The 21,633-nt window shown below is 37.6% G+C and overlaps 1 protein-coding gene across 2 annotated transcripts in view; it reads right to left on the reverse strand.

The window, feature by feature from the left end:
- The window catches only part of Ints9 (integrator complex subunit 9), a 60,254-nt gene that overhangs the window by 33,337 nt on the left and 5,284 nt on the right, over positions 1-21,633 (reverse strand). For both annotated transcript variants that reach the window (XM_090353674.1, XM_090353675.1), the window contains exons 2-3: positions 4,794-4,921; positions 2,100-2,160 (exon numbers count right to left, since the gene is read on the reverse strand). In XM_090353674.1, the coding sequence (XP_090209800.1) occupies positions 2,100-2,160; positions 4,794-4,921 (189 nt within the window). The remainder of the gene's footprint in view (positions 1-2,099; positions 2,161-4,793; positions 4,922-21,633) is intronic.

The raw sequence follows: 21,633 nt of genomic DNA on the forward strand, positions 1-21,633 counted from the left end.
TTCTAGAGGTTAATTGGAGATAAGAGTCTCAGGTCCTTTTTTTGCCTGGGCTGGGTTGATTCTCAGATCTCAGTCTCCTGAGTAGCTAGGATTACAGATGTGAGCCACTGAAACTGGCTTCACCAGGTAAATTCTATGAGTACTACTTGCCTAGTGACTGACTAGGCCAAAGAGAGACTGAAAATAGTTTTTAAAGACAATGCTCCTGCCTGTTAAAAACAAATGATTAATTATGAAAATTCGGGAGACTTCTAACTTTCTTAGGATGAGAGTAAAAATGATTGAAGACACAAAGGTATGACACTGTCCAAGAAGCACTGTACTCATTACCTGACTTAGGGAATTGTAACCCTTTTGTACAATTCCTTTATAATAATAATAAAAATTAATAAAAATGATTAAAGACAAATCATAGGAAATGTCAAGCCTTTGCTTGACCTTAAAGGGGCTGTGTACTTCCTCCCTATAATGCACTTCATTTGATAAAAGTCTCCTCTGTGGCTCTCTTTCTTTTTCATCTGCAGAAGATATTTGCTATTCCAAACACTTACAATGTCACTTTCTTTTATTCACCACTCCCTTCTAATGAAATCCTCCCACATACACACGCATGTCATTCCACTCACAATGCACTGGTAATGGGCTGCTTCTGAGCCTTTCTCAGAGAACAATGATTTATAGCTAGCAGGAGGCTCAGGCTGAAATCAGGTACATAGGTTCCAGAATGTCGCATAATTTTACAGTCAGCTTGTGAAGGAAATCTTGTCTCAAATTATGCATCTGGCTTGTACTTGAGCTTGGGGTGCAGTTACAGGAATTAATTCTGAAAAAAGTACCTCTTCATTTAACAATATCTATTATAAGAAGGAAATGTCTTACTCAGATGAATCATGGGAAATATCTTTAAATTCATTCAGCTTTTTTTCTACTGTGAAACAGGAAGGATTTAGAGGACCAAGAAGTGGCATGGAGAAGCTGTAGTTCTTAATCTTCCTATGTCTCTGATTTGATATTTTACTTTACTGTAGTTTAATATTTTTTATAGTGCTGGCATCACATTTCATAGGATGACTGAGCAGCTAATAAACATCGCCTTTGAAACCCTAGAAATAATTTTTTCTGGGATAAAGAAAATTATTAGTGGCAGACATTTAAAATGCTTATGCATGCATATACATACACACATAATTTGTTTCTTGGTCAGTTGTGGGGCTTGAACTCTGGGCCTGGGCCGGCCACCAGTGCCTGGCACATGCACATATTTGATTTGAAGGCATACATTAAGAAGCCAAAACACACAGAAAAGAAGTCTCCATGAATGAGACTTTTTTTTTTTTGCCAGTCCTGGGGCTTGAACTCAGGGCCTGGGCACTGTCCTAGGACATTTTTGCTTAAGGGCAGTGCTCTGCCACTTGAGCTACAGCATCATTTCTGGATTTTTCCATGTATATGGTACTGAGGAATTGAGCCCAGGGCTTTGTGTATGCTAGGTGAGCACCACTCTACCATTAGGCTATGCTGCTGGCTCCATGAGACTTTTTATCCCCAGTAAATAACTCAAAAACTGGAAGTGGCACTGTGGCTCAAGTGGTAGGAAGCATGCTAGTTGAGCACAAAGAGGATCAGGGGTAACACCCATACCCTGAGCTCAAGCCCCATAAACAACCCTCCCCCGACCACGAAAAAAAAAAAGTTATAAAGTATTAAAGACCCTAGCATGGACCTTGGAGTTTGGGGGAATAATACATATTTAAAACAAAAAAATGAGCTGGGCACCCATGGCTCACACCTGTAATCCTGGCTACTCATGAGGCTGAGATCTGAGGACTGCAATTCAAAGCCAGTCTGGGCGAGAAAATCCATGAGAATCATTTCCAATTAACCATCAGAAAACTGGAAGTAGCACTGTGGCTCAAGTGGTAGAGTGTTAGTCTTAAGCTGAAGAGCTCAGGGACAGCAACTAGGCCCAGAGTTCAAGCCCCACAACTGACCAAGAAAAAAAAAAATAAGAAGCATGTGTAACCAGGGTAGTTCTAGACAGGGTAAGATGGATTCTTGTGGGTGCAGGTAGCCTTTAGTTTTTTTGTCTTGGACATTACCTTGTCCAAGAAAGCATTTCCATCCTTCAGGGACCAACCAGGGAGATTAGACAGCCTAGGACTGAAAAACAAAAATTAAATTATCTTAAATATATTATAATCCTCAGTGACTTCATAGTGACTACACTGTTTCCATAATATTAAAAAAAGTTTGTAATTACTCACCCAAAATAAAATAAAGAGATAAGAAATAAACATATTATTAAGTTTAAGAATTATGTACCAGGATTAAGAATTATGTGTGATAGCATATGCCTGTGATCCTGCAATGCCTGTAAACAAGAAGCAGAGGCAGGAGGATTACTGAATTCAAGGCTTAGCCTGGACTATCTACATAGCAAGACACTGTCCCTGTCACAAAATAAACAAAAATTTCCATGACCAACTAAACTGTAAAAAAATGAAATAAAACAAAAAACCCTATGGCAAAACAATATTACATCAGGTAGTTTAGCCCATAATAAATAGAACGGCCTCAAAATGAGGCATGATAGCATTTTAGGATCTTCCAGTTAGTGGATTTCACTTTCTTTGTGTTCGGCAATACCCTCAGAGGCAGCAGAAGAATAGCCACATATTGGGTGAGAAGGCAGACCCAGGACTGTGAATTCTAACCACATACAAACTCCATTTGTGACACTTGTCACCAGCGGTCTGAGTTTCCAATTATGGAAAACAAAGCTAATGACTCCCTACCTAGTGAACTGTTTCTAGAATACATGTATACATTCTAGTTCCTAAATTTTATGTATGCAGTTTCATATACATATTTCAAGACTGAGTTCAAAAATCACTTCTAGTAATCCCAAGACTTAGCAATGTGCATTAGTTGACTAGAAGGATTATACTGGAAGCTGAAAATGGAAATAGTTGAAAATGCAAAAAGAGTCCCAACCCCCAAGCCCTACTATATTACTCAGCCAAATGAAAAATCTAATAATGAAGGAGATATATGAAGAGAAAGCACAATTAGTGTACATGCAGGATGGCAAAAGGATTTCAACTTTTCATCAGAAGTTAATGACTGTGAAATAAAAACTAAGGGCAGAGAAAAACATGAGACTAAAATAATTTTATCAAGAAACTAAGTAGATGAATGCAGACACTCATTTTTTTCTAAATAATTCCTTCATATTCTTTTTTTTACTGCACAATTAAAGAGAAACATAAATATATGGATTTCTATCTTCTAGGATAGATTAAAAATCTGAATAAAACATATGAGCATCAAATTTTAGGAAAAAAGTCAGAATTTTGGGAGTGACTTTCTTTGGTGCTAGAGGTAGAATCTAGGACTTTGTATGTTCTGGCCAAGTGTTCTATTACTGAGTGATACTCCTAGCTGGAAGTAATTTTCAATTTTGACATTAAGCATAATCAACTCCCAGATATTTTTCTAACATAGATTAACTATTTATAACTTGCCTTTATTAGTCAAAAGTAAGAATTTCAGACTTTATACTTGACAATGAAAATTTCTTCTGGACTAATCAAATTTGATCAGTATACATTATATATAATAGACTTGTTTAAACAAACAGAATTTTTTGTTTTACCCTCTCAAAAATGTATTCTGTTACCATTGGCTCTTTTTATTCCAATCTTGTCAAATAATCAAATAAATCTCTTATTTCTTGAAAAATATACCAGATCATATTTTTAAAAGTGGGCATCTAATAAAAGTGTAATGACAAGACAATGTGGACACTATTCTCATTTCATGCATGCCAACTCTCTAAAACAGGGCTATAAATATCTACTTCTTTTCACAAATAGAACTGAACCAAAGGACATACACTCTGTCCTTATCAGATATGAACAAGTCAGATGACTGATGTAGTTAGCTGTCCTGAACAAATGGTTAGAAACAGCATGTTGCTTGTTGCTTATCAGAAAATAATGTGTGTGTGTGTGTGTGTGTGTGTGTGATTACTAGGGCTTGAACCCAGGACCTAGGTACTACTATCCCTTACCTTGTGGTAGTTAATTGGAGGTAAGAGTCTCATGGACTTTCCTTCCAGTGCTGGCTTTCAACTATGAGCCTCAGATCCCAGTCTCCAGAGCAGCTAAGATTAAAGTGGCATGAGCCACTGGGTGCCTAGCCTTAGTATCCATAATCAAAGCCTCTTATAAAACACATTCTTTAACTTTATTTTGGATGCTGGGCATTGCCAATAGATGGGATTTAATGCTTCAAGGAGGCCAAACTCCTGGCCCCACAAATAAATATTTTGTAAATTTTAAGTTAAACTAACATATAATAAATAAATGGAGAAAGATAAAAATAAACTACATAATAAAAAAGAAAGAATTATCAGATTCTGTGATATCAAGTCCTTAAAAATGTACTGAAAGATCCTAAAATTCAATTCTTTGGCTTATTAGCTAGGCATTTATCAGCTTTTATATAAACTAGCAAGTTAGATGAAATACATGTGACCTCAGTTGCACTGAGCAGTTGCAGGAATATTTTACAGAAGCCCAGAAGAAGTTATAGGAAAGAGGTCAATCAATAAATCAATAGAACACTTTCTAACATGCAGCCAAAGGAAATTATTTTGATAAAGAACATTTTTAAGGGATATGGCAAATGTAAAGGACAACAAACAAGGTATTGTAATTGTCACAGTAGTCAGGGACCATTTTTTCAGCTAATGGAAGTTCATTTTGCAGCTGCATCACATCAGCACATACCTCTGAACAAGGGGCAAAGGAAGGAAATTGAGGGTGGAAGTCACGTCCAGTCCGCAGTCCAACATAATGGTGGTTGATTTGAATTTGAGCACATTGCATGGCAAAGTTGGGTGTCCTGACAGGCAATACTGAAAAAAATACAATAAATTGTCTTAATAATCAGTTACAAAAGCAGTTCAATAAAGCAAACTAAGTATAACTAGCAATCTTTTCTTGAAAGAATAGCATGTAAGTTCACTCAGCCAACTTTGTATGTGACTTTCTTCCTTACACTATTTGTTTTTTTGCTTAGCAGAGCCAAATACTCAGAAGTCTCATAGATAACTGTTGTGTTTTGTGGTACTGGAGTTTGTGAAGCCAGGCTTCATACTTGCTTAAGTAGGCACTTTATTGCTAAGTCACGCCTCCAGTCCTTTTTGCACTGGGGTTAGTTATGTTACATTGCATTATGTTATATTTATGTTTTGGTGCCAGTCCTTGGGGCACCAAAGTCCTCTGGGGCTTGAACTTGGGGCCTGGACACTGTTCTTGTGCTTTTATGCTCAAGGTTAGCACTTTACCACTTCAGTCACGGCTCTCCTTGTGGCTTTTTGGTGGTTAACAGAAGATAAAGAGTGTCATGGACTTTCCTGCTCATCCTGCTTTGAACTTTAATTCTCAGATCTCAGTCTCCTGAGTAGCTAGTGTTATAGAAGTAATCCACTGACACACTGCTGTTACATTATCTTTGTGCTGGTGCCAGGGTTTGAACTCAGGGCCTGCGTGCTCTCCCTTAGTGTTTTTACTCAAGGCTTGCATTCTACCACTTGGACCACAGATCCAAGTCTGAATTTTTGGTAGTTAATTGGAGGTAAGAGTCTCAAGGACTTTCCTACCTGGCTGGCTTTGATCCATGATCCTTAGTTCTCAGTCTCCTAAGTAGTTAGGATTACAGATGTAAGCTACCAGTGCCTGCTGCACAGGATATATATATATATAGTTGTTGTTGCCAGTCCTGGGCATGAGCTCAGGGCCTGAGCACTGTCCCTGGATTTTCTCAAGGCTAGGGCTCTACCACTTGAGCCACAGCACCACTTCTGGCTTTTTGCTATGTATGTGGTACTGAGGAATCGAACCTGGGTCTTCGTGCATGCTAGGCAAGCACTCTACCACTAGGCCAAACTCCTGGCCCTGCACAGGATATTTTTGAGACAGGGTTTTGTTTGCTTCCTTCCCAGGTACTTGCCTGGATTGAGATCCTTCTATTATTTGCTTCTCATGGAAGCTGAGTTGACAGACTCACGTTGCCATCTGAAATTTTTTACTTGGGCTGGCCCAGAATCTTAGTTCTCTCAATCTCAGCTTACTAAGTGGCTAGGAATACAGGTGTGAACCACTGATACAGAACTCATATCTGACTTTTTTTGGGGGGGAGGGGGGGAGGTTGGTTATGGGACTTGAGCTCTGGGAGCATTGTTTTTGAGCTCTTCAGCTCAAGACTACCACTCTACCCCTTAGCCACAGCGAGACTTCCAGTTTTCTGGTGATTAATTGGAGATAAGAGTCTTTCCGGCTTTGTATTGCCTGGGCTGGCTTTGAACCACAATCCTCAGATCTCAGACTCTTGAGTAGTCAGGATTACAGGCGTGAGCCACCACACCCGGCTTATATCTAACTTCTTAGGACTCCAAGTTACATCTGAAGCAAGCACAGTTTTAGGGTTTATCAAAGTTGTTCAAAACAAAGAGCTACCTTCACATGACACTTCTATATTCCAATTACCTTACCTATAGGACCCCAAGAACACACTAGAAATGGATGATCACCATATAGAACTGAAGTTCAAAGGATTTTAGCCAAAGAATTTATTGGAACTAATTTTCATTTGTTATTGTAATCAAAGGACAAAGAAAGGTGCAAACCACTTTATACAAGCTATAGAAGAATCTTTCTGAGTACTTACTAAAGGTAGCCAATGCTGACATTATTAGCACAGATGAGGAAACTGTGCTGAGCATCTTGTTTGAGAAAATGTACAGTGAAGTCCTCTGACTTCCACGGTCTCACCCTGCTTTCTCCAGACGTACTGCTCACATGGCTCATCTGACTGCACAGAGATCCACAATGACCACCCACGGTCTGCTGACTAGTAAGGAGGAACCCACAGAGTAGCTAGAGATAGAGCAGCAGCCTCTAGTTTCTTCCCTACCATCTATCTGTCCCTGAGTGTGACTGAGGGTTATATGACCAACCTACAAAAACAGAAGTCAGATGAGAAATAGGTCTACATTACAAAATTCTTCAAAAATTGAGGATAGGAATATATGATACACAATTACACCAATTATTTCGTGCTCCTTATCTTTCATTTTTGTGACAGATGTACTTTTGTGTATTTGCCATTTTGGATGCTGCTTTTCAAACTCATGATGACTGTGTTTTTCTTGTCCATGTTTCTTGTCCATGTTCAAGTTTGCTGGCTAAGTAAATACTCCACCATTTGTTTAGTGAGTCATTCCCTTATTGTTGAGGTACAATATTACAAACACCACTGTGCTGACCACTTTAGTGTTTGGAATTTTTTCCATATTCGTTTATTTTTTTAGAGGATTCCCAGAAGTGGCATTAACTAGGTCAGTAAAATATGAGCACTTTATGGCTCTCAAAGCCTGCTGCCAAAATGCTTTCCCCAAAAAGCTGTCCCTATTTACAGTGTCATTGGTAATACATCAGAAGACTTGTTCCACTGCTCATATATTATAGTCAAGCCATTTAGTACCTCATCAGCTGCAGCTATAACCTTAGTATCAGCAATCTAGAGGTAACTGGATGGCCCTAAGCAAGGGAAATCAACCGGATGATAAATGGTATTAGTGACTGTTAAGAGGCAGTTTAGTGAAATTATAGGTGTTTGTTGTAAGAATGCTGAGCTCAAACCTTAGTTATAATCATTACTAGACTTTCCTCATTTGTGAGGGAACCTATTAGGGTACAGTCATGAGAACTAATGACAAATGGACCCAGTGTCTGGCACGAGATCATCAAGGGGTGAAAGTTGGAAGTCACCTAAGTTTACTGCAGGGGGGTGGGGGGGAGATTTGCATTTTGCAGGGGTACTCACTAAAGTCTTAAACATCTGTAATCTGCTAAGACTAGGTGAACTTTTGTTGATTTATGCTTCTAACATAAGAGATTTAGGTCTCTTATGACTACCACCAGCAACAGTACCATCACTACCACCTGCACTACCACCACCACCAGCCCCACCACTACCACCAGCAGCACCACCAACACCACTTCCACCGCCAGCACTGCCTGGTCTGTCCTTTGTGGGTTTTGCTTCAGTATTGTCTTCCTAATATATGTGGTCATGTTTCATATTAGTCCTCTATTAAGATCCCTTGACTAAATTACCTTCTCATATTTTGATTTCCATACAGAGCATTTCAGGTCTATTTCTCAGATTTATCTTATATTTTGCTAATTATTTAATGGTATCAAGTCTGCTATCAACCTATTTTTCTTTCTCATTTCCTTTTACCCCTTCATTAGGACAATGAAAGCTGTTGAAATAGTTTTAAGAAGACAGGAAAGATGAGGGAAATTTGGAGGGGGTGAGTTTGATTTCATGCACATATGGAAATCTCACAACACAACCTACCTTATACAACTAGTACATGCTAATACAAAATTTAAATAAACTGTAGCAATTCTCTCCAAAATAATTTTTGCTAGAACTTAAAAGCAGGAAGCTTGCACTAAGTTAAAACAGTTAAGAAAACAGTAATTAAAGAAGCTTTATACTTTCTGGTTCTCCAGTTTACTACAATTTCCTAATCTGAAAAATCTAAAATTTGAAGCACTACAAAATTTGAAACTTCTTGAGCTCTGATATTTGAGTGCAAATGTCCTTACTATCATGACTATCTGTGATGCTATGGTTGCTTATGCTACAAAACTGTCATGGTACCAAAATAAGGAATTTTTCTGGCAATGACATAGCACTTTTAGGTGCATTTCTTGTATTTCTTGGTGCATTTTCAGAGAAGATGTTCAGCAGTGATAATAGTTTATGATTTTCATTTTGTTATTATACTTATCCTGTTACAAAATGAACAAAATTTAGAACTACTGATGTGGCCACAGAGATGAAATGAAATGAGAATGCTATTTCATAAGAAGGATGAAACAAACAAGACATGGCCTTGTAGAGCAGGAAAGAAATGAAGACAACGCAAAGATTTTTAGTTTGAACAATATAGATTATGTGTGTGTGTGTGTATGTACATACATGAGTGTAAGCACATGCTGGATACTGAACCTAGGGCCTTGAACATGTTATTATTGAGCTTTCTTCCTCACCCCTGTGCTATCACTTTTAATAATCACTGTGATGCTTTCATCTTACAAAGACTGGTAAAACACATGTCCACCAAGATTTGGCAAAGCATTATGATTCTATGAAAAATTTTAATAATATTGATAATTACTTAATAATCAAGAATGCTTTATTAATATAACTACATTAATAAATTTACATATTTACAAAATACATGTCAACAGTGACACTAAAAAGGAGTTCTAAAAAGAAAAGCAGATTCTAGTGTAGTATAGAACAGTAACTGAGATTTTAATTTGTACTAGAATTGGAAGTATTTCCTGCCCTTTAATTTTTTTCAAGAGCTGGATTACTGATACTATCTCTACAGTAAAGGTCAAAGATCCACACAGTAACCAACTTAACTTGCACTTAAATCACACGTTTTTAAGTGCTTCCTCTTAAATCACTGTTAAGTGTATCAGGAATAAGAAAAATCTATGATATAATTTGGAGACCTTAGTTAGGAAACAATCCAAGAATCCTATCAATAAAAGTGACTATAGGGATTTCTAGACATCAGTTGTAACTTTTCATTTTGTACCACTGTTATCCTGCTGGAATACTGGTATGGAGTGGTGCTTAGAAGAAACAAGAGAACTAGGCAATCAAGCAGTCAATTAAGACTACTGATAATCACTTTCATATCTCTGAAAAGCTGTACATTAGCATATTTTAGTATTTTTGAAAACATGGTACTTCTTCCTACAACCCCCTCTGGTGGTGCTGAGGATGGAATCAGGGTTTTCACATGTTACGTAAGCAATCTACCCATTTTATATCCCCAACCTGGCACTTGAAAAAATTATTATTATTATTATTATTATTATTATTATTGTAGCAGAATCCCTTTTATTACATTTCAAGTCTAGATACAACTGAGCTGTAGTATTTTTGTGATAAATCTTGATATATATTAATTGTACAAGATACCTCCAACAAAATTTTTTTACTTAGTTTTTTTCAGCCTTGCTTATTATACCCATCAGACTTTTAAGAGTCCATAAAGAAAAGTAAAATACTGAGGTTAAAGGGAACTTTTAACTCAAAATGGATCACAGAACTAAATGGAAGTGCCAAAACAATAAAAACTCTGGAAAAGCAATATTCAATAAAAATACATGCACATAATTTTAAATTGTCTAATAGCTTGAGAAAGGTTAAAAAGGTACAAGTAAATTAATTTTAATATTCTATTTAACTCAAGATATCTATATTAATCTATATTATTATCATTTCAACATATAATCAATATAAAATATTAACAGGATACTTAACATTACTTTTTGTTTAAGTCTTCAAAATCTGACATGAACCTTATACTTAATAGTACATTTCAATTTAAATGGTAATTTTCATCTAAAATAACTTGAGTTATTGATTCCCTAAAATTTAGTTGAAAAAGCTGATCCTCACACCCAAGCTCTTTGAAACATACTTCCTTCCTTCCTTTTTGCAAGTTGTCAGGGACTGGACCCTGTCCTTGGACACTTTTTGCTCAAGGCTAGCACTCTGGCATTTGAGCCAGACAGTGCCACTTCCAGCTTTTTCTGTGTATGTGTTACTGAGGAATTATATTCAGGGTTTTGTGCATGCATGAGAGGTGAGAGCCTCTACCACTAGGCTATGCTCCTGGCTCCAAGATTTTCTTAATAGCTAAGAAAGTATTAGTTTTGTTTTTGTGCTGAGCATTGAACCCAGCATGGCCTCAAGCACAACAGCCTGAGCCACCAGTTTCATTCTATAAGTTTAAATGATTTAAAGTTAAATGAAATTAAAATCCACTCATTTTTTTGCTTAGTCAAAGAGTTTAAGGGCTTAATAACCATATGTGGAGCTGGGAGTTTGGCCTAGTGATAAAGTGCTTGCCTAGCATGCATGAAGACCCAGGTTTGATTCCTTGGTAGCACATACATAGAAAAAAGCTGAAGTGGTGCTGAGGCTCAAGTGGCAGAGCTCTAGCCTTGAGAAAGTCCAAGGACAATGCTCAGGCCCTGAGCTCAGGCCCAGGGCTAGCACCAAAAAAACAAAAACAAAAAAACAGAAAAGCCAAAACCATATGTGGCTGGTTGACACTGTAATGAACAAAGCTAGTGTAGAGAAACACAGGGGAATACCTATGTAAGAAGTCAGGCAAAGACTTCTCAGATCAAACTCAAACACACACCCACACACCTCCATAAAGTATTGAATAAACTAGCTTTAATCAAAAGATACTGCCTTTAAAAGATACTCTTAAGGTCTAGGGATGTAGCTCTAGTGGTAGAACACTTATGTGTCTAGCACCCATGAGGCATGCATTTTATCTTAGTATGGATAGGGGGAGCTGGAATTGTTCCAAAAGATATTCTCTTTCTCTTTCTGTCTCCCCCCCCTTCTCCCCACCCCTTTCCCTCCTGGCCTCTACTACTTGAGACAAGCCCCCATTCCCTTTTTAGAATAGGATCTGGCTTCCTTCCTGGACACAGATCTGAGCTTCCATCCATCTACTTTTGGCTATACTTGCTGGGTTCACAGGCAGGAGCCACCTTATCCAGCTTCCCTCCATGGTGGCAGAGTTGTAGACTTTCCTGCCAGGGCTGGCCTGAAACTATGAAACATCCAGTATCAGTCTCCTATATAGCTTGGGATGTGAGGCATGTGCCACTGTGCCCAGCTACGAATAGAGAAGGGGGTCTTAAGAACTGTCCACTAGAATGGAATATTTGCCAGATACACATCTGATAAAAAACTTGAATACATAAAATAAAGAACTCTTAAAATCAATAAAGGCACAGATAATACAACAGAGATAGGCAAAATATTGGAATAGGCACAAACAGGAGATAACATATTTGAATTATCATCACAATATCCCTTATAGACAGATATCAAAACTACTGCAAGACACCATTACGTCCTTATTAACAGGGTGAAATTAAAAAGACTAACAGGAAATGCTAGCAAGGATGCAAAGCAACTGAAATATCATATATTACCAGAATAATATTTCACAGATTCATCCTTGTTGAGTATATGAATAGTTCATTCCTCTTTTTAATTATTCCCTAGAAGTATTTCACTGTATGGTATTTGCTAATCCACTCACAAAGGGATCTACACTTGGGTTTCTAGGGTTTTTTTTTTTTTTTTTTGCTAGTCCTAGGCCTTGAACTCTGGGCCTAGGCACTGTCCTTGGACTTTCTCAAGGCTAGAGCTCTACCACTTGAGCCACAGAACCATTTTTGGCTTTTTTCTATGTATGTGGTACCAAGGAATCGAACCCAGGTCTTCGTGCATGCTAGGCAAAACTACCTGGCTCCTGTTTCTAGTTTTTTATTGTGAATAAAGGTGCTGTAAATATTTACATACAGGTTTTGAAGGGCCAGGCAATTCTATTTCCCTTGGGTAAATACTTAAGAATGGGGTTGATGGAGCAATATGGTAAATATCTTTAACTTTGTAAGAACTATCAAACTATCCTCCAAGTAGGAAATTATTATTATTATTATTGTTATTTTGCCAGTCTTGGGCCTTGAACTCAGGGCCTGAGCACTGTCCTTGGGCTTACTCAAGGCTAGAGCTCTCTACCACTTGAGCCACAGCACCATTTCTGGCTTTTTTCTATATAGGTGACACCAAGGAATCGAACCCGGTCTTCGTGCGTGCTAGGCAAGCATTCTACCACTAGGCCAAACTCCTGGCCCAGGAAATTATTTTTGGCTTAAAGAAATTAGGGTAAATTTTTATTGCTGGGCAGTGTGCCATAGTATCCACTAGCTTACCTGACCTGTCTTTAATGTGGCAATTTAAAAAAATGTTACTGATATATCTTAAATTATACAGTAAAAAATTAATTGTGCCTAATGTAGCATTAGTCTGAGAAAAGTTTAAGTTCTTTGTGCCTCAAATTTCTCAACTGAGTCTACTAGATTATTATTATTTTTCCAGTCCTGTGCTGAGCTTCTCTCTCTCTTTTTTTTGGCTCATGGCAAGCACTCTTACCACTTGAGCCACAGTGCCACTTTCTGTTTTTTTGAGAAGTTTACTAGAGATAAAGAATTTCATTAAATTTCCTGCCCAGGAAATTTCATAAAATTTCCAAGCTGGCTTTGAATGACATTTCTCAGATCTCAGCCTCATATAGTTAGGATTATAGGCATGAACCACTGGCACCTGGCTCAACTATATTATTTTTAAGCTTTCTTTAAACAGAAAGGTATTTCCATTATTCCACTGATGAACTGGACCAGCCAAAACCTCCTAATTTTTTGCATAACCCATCATCCAGGCATGTCTGTACCACTATGTTCTTTTACACTTTACATTCTGAAAAATGTAAGAATGTACACAATGAACACACTAGAAGTAATCAGGTCCTCTAGTCCAAATGCTCCTTTTAAAAAGAGGGAACTTAAAAACAAAAACTAGGAACTTAATTCTTCCAGATTTTCTTTGCCCAAGAACATGTAAGCACAAAATGTTAGCTGCCAGCAGTGAAGATGGCTTATGAAGGGACACTCTGTTCCCTAACAGACAGTACCAAATTACTGATGTGACAAGATTCTCTACTGAGAATTCCTGCCTTCTACCAAACCAACCTCAATTTCTGGCTTCTAATGTGCCACACCTGACCAATTTGGAACTATTAGTACTTTTGCCAGAAAAGTAGTAGCCGGGTTGTCCACATTCAAATACTTCTATAAAAATGTATTTCAATTTTGTTTTAATCTTTCACTTTATATCTTGATTTTATCTTACAGAAGTCATTAAACGTGTCAATCATACTCACTGTAAAACTGACATACTGGGGAAAATAAGAGATATTTTTCTACTTGCGCAGAAAATCTGCAGTATGTGTGGTGAACACAGAAAAACCTCTTTCTGGCTGCTATCACTCACAGCTGAGCAAATGACACTCAAGGCTGTTCTGCATGCTTAAACTATGTCTTGGATCCTATGTCTTAGATCTCCACAAAAGTAAGTCAAGAAGGGGAGGGAGGCTGGGGGAGGGAAAGGGAGGTCATATGGAACAGTTTCCTTCCTTCCTACCTCAAGCTCAGAAAGGGTGGAGATGTTTATAGTAAACAAGAGAGGGAAAGGAGACAGGTAGAGATTGGCTTAGCAACCGGCATTGTTGGATGTTTGCCATGAGTACTTAATAGAAAAAATTAATTATAGTTATTTTTTAAAAAGTTCACAGAATTATACACATGGTTTTGTATGTATAAAACCAAATAGGTATTTTTGAATTCATTTACAAGCACTTGTAAGACTGTAAGTACATATACTAGTCACAGTGATTACACTGGGAAGAGAGGACTGCAGATCATTTTGGACTAATTAATGCTTACTATAGAGTTTTCTATTAAATATTTAAAAACAAAGAAATGTATATAAATGGCTGAAGATATACAATAATAAAGTACAAGAGAAGAAAAACTGTAGGCAAGCATAGTAGTACATGCCTGTAATCTCAACACTAAAGGCAGGAGGCTCAGGAGTTTGAAACAAGCCTGGGATATGCTGTCTCAAAAACTAAAAATGAGAAGAGTAAGGAAGGAGAGCAAGATGCAGGAGAGGAGGAGGAAAAAAGGTCAACAAAATGGTAGGACGCGCATGTGACTAGAGGATCAGCACCAATAAGGAGCAGGAATTTATTCTACATGTTATGGTCTGGATATTCATATTCATATATATATATATATTTTTTTTTTTGTGGGTCATGGAGCTTGAACTAGGCCTGGGCGCTGTCCCTGAGCTCTTCAGCTCAAAGCTACTGCCCTACCCTTGAGCCAAGCCCCACTTCTCATTTTCTAGAGGTTAACTGGAGATAAGAGTCTTGGGTCCTTTGTGCCTGGGCTGGTTTTGAACCTTGATCCTCAGATCTCAGCCTCCTGAGTAGCTAGGATTACAGGTGTGAACCACCGTGCCCCGCTTGGATATTCATTTTTAAGGACTGACTCCCAATACAACAGTGTTTAGAGGTGAGGCTTTGTGAACCTCATGACTGAATGAGGTTTCTCTGCCTTCATTCATGGGTTAATCCAGATTCATAATTTGATTATGGGGAGGTGGTGAAAATGGGAAACTGGTAAAGTCACACTATAACACAAAGCCACATAGTGCAGAAGATAGAGTAACAAGCTAGCAGGAAAGCTTAGACCTGCCACACGAGCCCTCTGGCTACTTATTGGCACTTCATTAGCACAAGAGATCCAAACATCAATCATGTTTAAGTCACCATTGCATTCAGCTGTAACTCAGAGTGGAACTTACTCTTAACTGTTTGTTTATTTATCTTTACTGCTTTTGGGACAGTCTCACAAGTTGTCAGAACTATACCTATCCTATACATTCTTTGTTAAACACTGTTTACTTGAACTGTGAACTACAGGGTAACCTTTATTATCTCTATATTTAACAATTATATTCTAATTCTAAAAAGGTTTTTTTTTTTTGTATAGCCTCGTTCATTAATCCTGCAACAATTACTTTTGATAAAACCTTTATAAAAACTGAAGTGTGGGGCCAGGAGTTTGGCCTAGTGGTAGAGTGCTTGCCTAGCATACACAAAGACCCGGGTTCGATTCCTCGGTACCCCACATACATAGCAAAAAGCCGGAAGTGGTGCTGAGGCTCAAGTGGTAGAGTGCTAGCCTTGAGAAAGTTCAAGGACAGTGCTCAAGCCCTGCGCCCAAGCCCAGTACTGGCAAAAAAACCCCCCAAAAAAACAAAAAACCAAAAAACTAAAGTGTTAAAGAAATGATTTCTTTAAGTTAGTCCTTTGGAAAAACAACATAGTCAAGTGGATTTCTTTTGGAAAGAAACCACATTGCCTGTCACTTTCTCCATGAGTATATAAGTAGGTTTTACCAGGTTGAATTCCTCAGGGTCTTCTGAAGAACCCAAAATAAAGATGGTAATTTTAATGGAGGTTTGCTAGTTCCTACTCTACTACTGTTCAAACACTAAGTGTTGTATTAAAATGAAGAAACTGTGCATTCAAATGTAACTTTCTAGCTTTCTCTCCCAATATATTTATAGTTAGCAAGTTCCAATCAAATGCACACATCTTCCAGAAGTTAGTATCACACATATAATGGAGCTGTTGACATTATGAATGAGTCCAGAGAAGGTTATTGAGCAAAAATGTATCTGTGTTTGTATACAGTGTTGCAAAGCAGTACCAAGCAAAAATAAAATAAAATAGTATTTGTGGAACACTAGGGAAATAGAAAATATTGCTTATCAAATCATTTTTAGTTGGTCTTTTTCTAGGGGTGGGGAGTGCTCTGAGGGGGCTGGACTCAGGTCCTGGTGCACACAAGGCAAATGCATACCACTGAGCTACATCCCTGGCCCATAAATATTTTTTAAGTCTAGCATAGATTTTCATTCTGGAAGAAACAGTGATTCTCCTATTGGAATTCATCTATGTAATTTCCCTAATCTTACATGAGTCACTATGGCTTTTAACACAGTCTTCTACCAAAAGGATATATAGTCAATCACATACTACTCTACAGCTTGCACATGGACTGAGAAGTAGTCACATGCTCACAGGTAGTATCTGTGCCTTATTCATCTTCAACACTCACAGTAGTGAGGACTTTTAATATAAAAGAGGCACGTAATGATATTTTTGATATATATATATATATATATTTTTTTTTTTTTTTTTTTGCCAGTCCCGGGGTGGGCTTTCTCAAGACTAGGGATTTACTACTTGAGCCACGGCACCACTTCTGGCTTTTCTGTGTATGTGGTACTGAGGAATCGCACCCGGGTCTTTGTGCATGCTAGGCAAACACTCTACCACTAGGCCAAACTCCCAGTCCCAGCTGTATAATTTAACAATGGAATTTTGTTATTGCCTCCCCTATCTGTTAGCTATAACTATCATAGTTGTTCATCAATCATTTCTTCCTATAGAGTCTATGCAATGTAAACAAATACCTTGTTTAAAATAAATAGGCTACCACCTAGAGCTCCTTCTTCTGTTGCTACAGATTTTTTTTAAAATTTTTTATGTTTGCATCTGTGGTAATTACGTTTGTGTTAACAGACTGATTTGTTTAAATTTCTTGGCTTTATCAGGCTTTTTGGTTTTATTTTCTCTAAAATGCAGAGAAACTATTTCTGGCTCTTCTGTTTTCCAAGGAAATTCCTTTTAAGGTCATAGATTCCATTATTTCTGTGAGTCTGTTATGTACCACCTAAGACTAAGTTATAAAACCCATTGTTTTACTCAAAAGTCTGGAAGTGACTTGTAAGATATAATTAACTGCCTAGGACAAACAATAAAACACAAATAGATCTTCCTCTGAGACAATAACTTGCTGGTGGGATATGTAAAAGAATCTCACCTTACTAATTCTTCATATAGTCTTGTGGAATGCAGAAGAAAAAGGAGTATTTTTTAACTTATTACACAAAGATGATCCTAATACTAAACCCAGATAAAATTATCACACAAAAAACTACAGATTAATATTCCCCATGAATATGCAAGAATGTTCAAGGAAATAACAGCAGATTTAGCAACATACATAAAAGATTTATAGCCTGGTGAGGTTGCTCATGCCTATAATCATAGCTACTCAGAAGGCAGAGATCTGAGGATCATGGTTCATGCTACCCCAGGCACTAAAATTATCTGTGAGTCCTTTTTTTTTTTTTTTGGTGGGTCATGGGGCTTGAACTCTCTCCAGGCTACAACCCTACCCTTGAGTCAAGTCCCACTTCCCATTTTTCTAGAGACTAATTGGAGACAAGAGTCTTGGGTCCTTTTGTGCCCGGGCCGGCTTTGAACCTTGATTCTCAGATCTCAGCCTCCTGAGTAGCTAGGATTACAGGCGTGAGCCACTGTGCCTAGCAAATGGCAAAGAGTTCATGAGACTCTTATCTCTAATTAACCACCAGAAAATGAGAAGTGGTGCTGTGACTCAAGGGGTAGGGCAGTAGCCTTGAGCTAAAGAGCTCAGTGAACAATGCCCAGGCACAGAGTACAAGTCCCACGACCAACCAACCGACTGACGAAAAAAAAAGAGTTATATACCATCATCAGGCAATATTTATCCCAAGACTGATTTAATCTTCAAAATTCAATTAAGGGAATCTACTATGTTAGAGTAAGAGCAAAACATGAGATTGTCTTAGAAACTGTATAATCAATCACCTTGGCAGATATAGGAAAAACATGTGACAAAAATGCAAGACAGATTCATGATACAAACACTCAACAAATTATAGAAAGAAATGTTCTGAAATTGGAAAGGGATATGTTATATAATATCAGTGAAAAACTGAACGCCATTCCCCTGGGGTCAAGAACACACCAAGTTCATCTACTTGCACAACTTCTACTCAGTAGAGGTTATGGCCAGTGCACTTATGCAAGAACAAGGGAGAACAAGAAGAAATCACACTTTAAAAACTTAAGTCTCCACAACCACAACAGCCCCAAACAGAAGCAATCCAAATGTCTGTCCACTGGTGTGGGAATAAAGAAAATAAATTCATACAACGTCATATATTGAGTGATAATAAGGAATTACTGATACACAAAGAGCCCCAAAATTATGCCTATGTGAAGAGGCCAATAATGACGATTGTACAGGGTTTGAGTTAATTTATATGAAAGGATCAGGAAGGGAAAATCTTCAGAGACAGAAACTAATGAAATCAGTGGTTGGGGAATGACTATTAATGGGCATGAAGAAACTTTTTCTATGAATGGAAATGTTCTCAAATTAGATTGTGATGACTGTGTCATTTACCAAAAGTCACTATATTTAACAATTTAAATGCATTTTATGTCATGTAAATTATACCTCAACAAAGTGACCGAAAATCATAAAAAACCAATATCCTTAATATTATTGAAACTGCTTTATACCTATAATTCATATGCTAATAAAAATGTGAAGGGAGAATTACACTAAAGTATCTAACTATGCTTTTTATTTTGTTTTGTTTGTTGCTTGTCCTAAGGCTTGAACTCAGGGCCTGGGTGTTGTCCCTAAATGTTTTTTTTCTTTTTTTTAAAAGAATTTATTAACATTGATTTTTACATCATATTTCAAATGACATGTTTAACAAACAAGTATTAAAGAAGGGAATCTCTATATGTAATAACTGACTCTTAGATTTTAGAACATAATTAATATTAGGCTGAGGGTTTGTATGTCATAGATACATATTAATCTATGTAATAAAACATTATGTCTATAGAGTCATAAGTGTTTATGTCTATATACTTGTGTTTATATTTCCAATACCATGTCCATAGCATTGGGTACTCAAATAACCCTGAGTTTTTTTATTCAAAGTTAGCACTCCACTATGATTCTTGAACATCATCTGATTATCTATGCTTTGGGGGGAAGGAGATGGCATTGGGGTTTGAACCCAGGATTTTGCAATTACTTGACTGGCACTATACCACTTGAACCATGCCTCTAGACCATCTTTGTTGGTGGTTATTTTGGAGATGGAATCTCACAGACTTTTCTGCCAGGCTAGTTTTGAACCTGGATTTCCAGGTTGCAGCCTCCTGAATAGCAAGGATTACAGGCCAATGGTGCCCATCTTGAGAATATCCATCTCGAGAGAGCTAACGTTCGTTCAGTTTTGTTCCTGTAAATTTAGGTAACTTTGGATCACTAAGGCATTTATTTCCCTTAGATAAAGGGTCAAGCAGGGACAATGTAAACCTCTTGTTTATTTTTAACACCCTGGGGCCTTCAAGCTGACTCTTCTGCAGCTTTCACCATCTTCCCATTCTTGTGCTTTCTGTCCCTATCCTTACTTGTTCTCATTATCTCTGCCAATTCCAGAATCTACCCTTTTGTTATTCATCTCCTACCTTCATCTCACAAGCTAGCCCTTTTCTGGACTGTGGGTAGTGTTGTTCTGTTATTAACCCCAACTTGCCCCTCTCCAACCTGCCTGATCTCTTACTTCTATCACCTTAATTTCTGTGTCCAGGCATCAGCATTTTCTTTTTTAAAAATCATATGGTACCACATTTTTCACAGATGAAAAATGCTTCTCTTCCTGGTACATCTTCCCACCTCCATAATCATTACTATATTGTACTAAGGTAGATGGAGAGGGGGTGAGCATAGGAGAGGAAGAAAGTTACATTAGTAAGACAAATAGAGTAAACATCCTTGTTGGCCACAGTGGAAAATGTATTCTCATACACCACTGAAAAAACGGAAAATTAGTGGACACTTTGGCCTTTGCTATTACAGTTTTAAGATGATATATTACTGGATACAACTAAATCCATTTTCTACCATTTTATTACAAAAATAAGTAGAGCCAGTGTACACCAATATGGTTATATCATGATATTCATTGTAACTTTACTTGAATCATGCAGTGATCCCATGAAGCTTTGTGTGCTACACTGAGAGAAAATAAGTTTGTTTTGTTCACTGGCAAAGCTTAGCTCAAGAGAAGGTGCTCAGGAAGAATGAATAAATGATGACAGAGATCTGAGGGCTGGTTCATGTGCCGACCTCTGTTGGTATGTAGCAAGCCACAGTAAAATTTCCATTTGGAATAATGACATTTTAGTAAGTTCAAGGTATAGGTTACACACACCCTTATCTCGGGTAAACTCCTCGCCACACATTGCCAAATATTAGAGCAAATGGCAGAGGGATTTGAGTATAAAACAAATATGCCAAGGGAAGCCAGGCTTTCATTAGGAAGCACTTTGGCTTGGCTGAGTAACCAGATATAAGCCAGATACTTTTTCTCAATTCATCTATTATTACTGCAGAAAAAAAAATCGGTCATCAGTATATTTTTTGCACTGATAAGTATAAACCATCAGACTAATAATTGCAAACTCTGAGATGTAAGATACCTATTTTTTATCAAAGGGTACATCTGAACAAGATATACAACATGACCATCACACTTAGCTTTCCAGAGTTTGAGGAAATTATGAAAGGAAAAAACTATGATACTAAAGTTGCAATAAAATATGACCTAAGGCTCAAAATGACATTACATTGAAAAGACACATGAGGGCACTCTAATCAACCACCAAGGAGAGACAGTCAAGAGTAAAATCAGGTTGACATTTTAACAATCATAGTCTAATAGGTGCATGCAGCACCAGTAAAATTTTGAATGTTTGTAACTTATAGCAAGTAATTTTCTGTTCTTGATCCAAGTTCTAGGAAGCCAAAAGAATTCTACAACTCTGTAAATTGAAGAAAAAGAATTTGTGAGAGAGGTGTGAGAATGTAACTACACTCCTTCCTAATGATTTGCGACATGACCTTGGGACAGGATTTATTCTTTTCAAGTAAGATCTTCTGTATAATCTACAGCTGTTCCTGGTGTTCTACTTGCTCTCCGCTGAGAACAGGCCATGAGTTCACTTCTTTGTTCCCTCTATTTTCCTGGAGGTCAGGATAAGTTATGTGTGAGCCAGTAGACGTGAAACAGCATTTTGGACAAAGGAATATATGCCATTCA

Source organism: Megascapheus bottae, chromosome 20, assembly GCF_031878675.1.
Source record: "Megascapheus bottae isolate mThoBot1 chromosome 20, mThoBot2.hap1, whole genome shotgun sequence".
In the NCBI taxonomy this organism is placed as follows: Eukaryota; Metazoa; Chordata; class Mammalia; order Rodentia; family Geomyidae; genus Megascapheus; species Megascapheus bottae.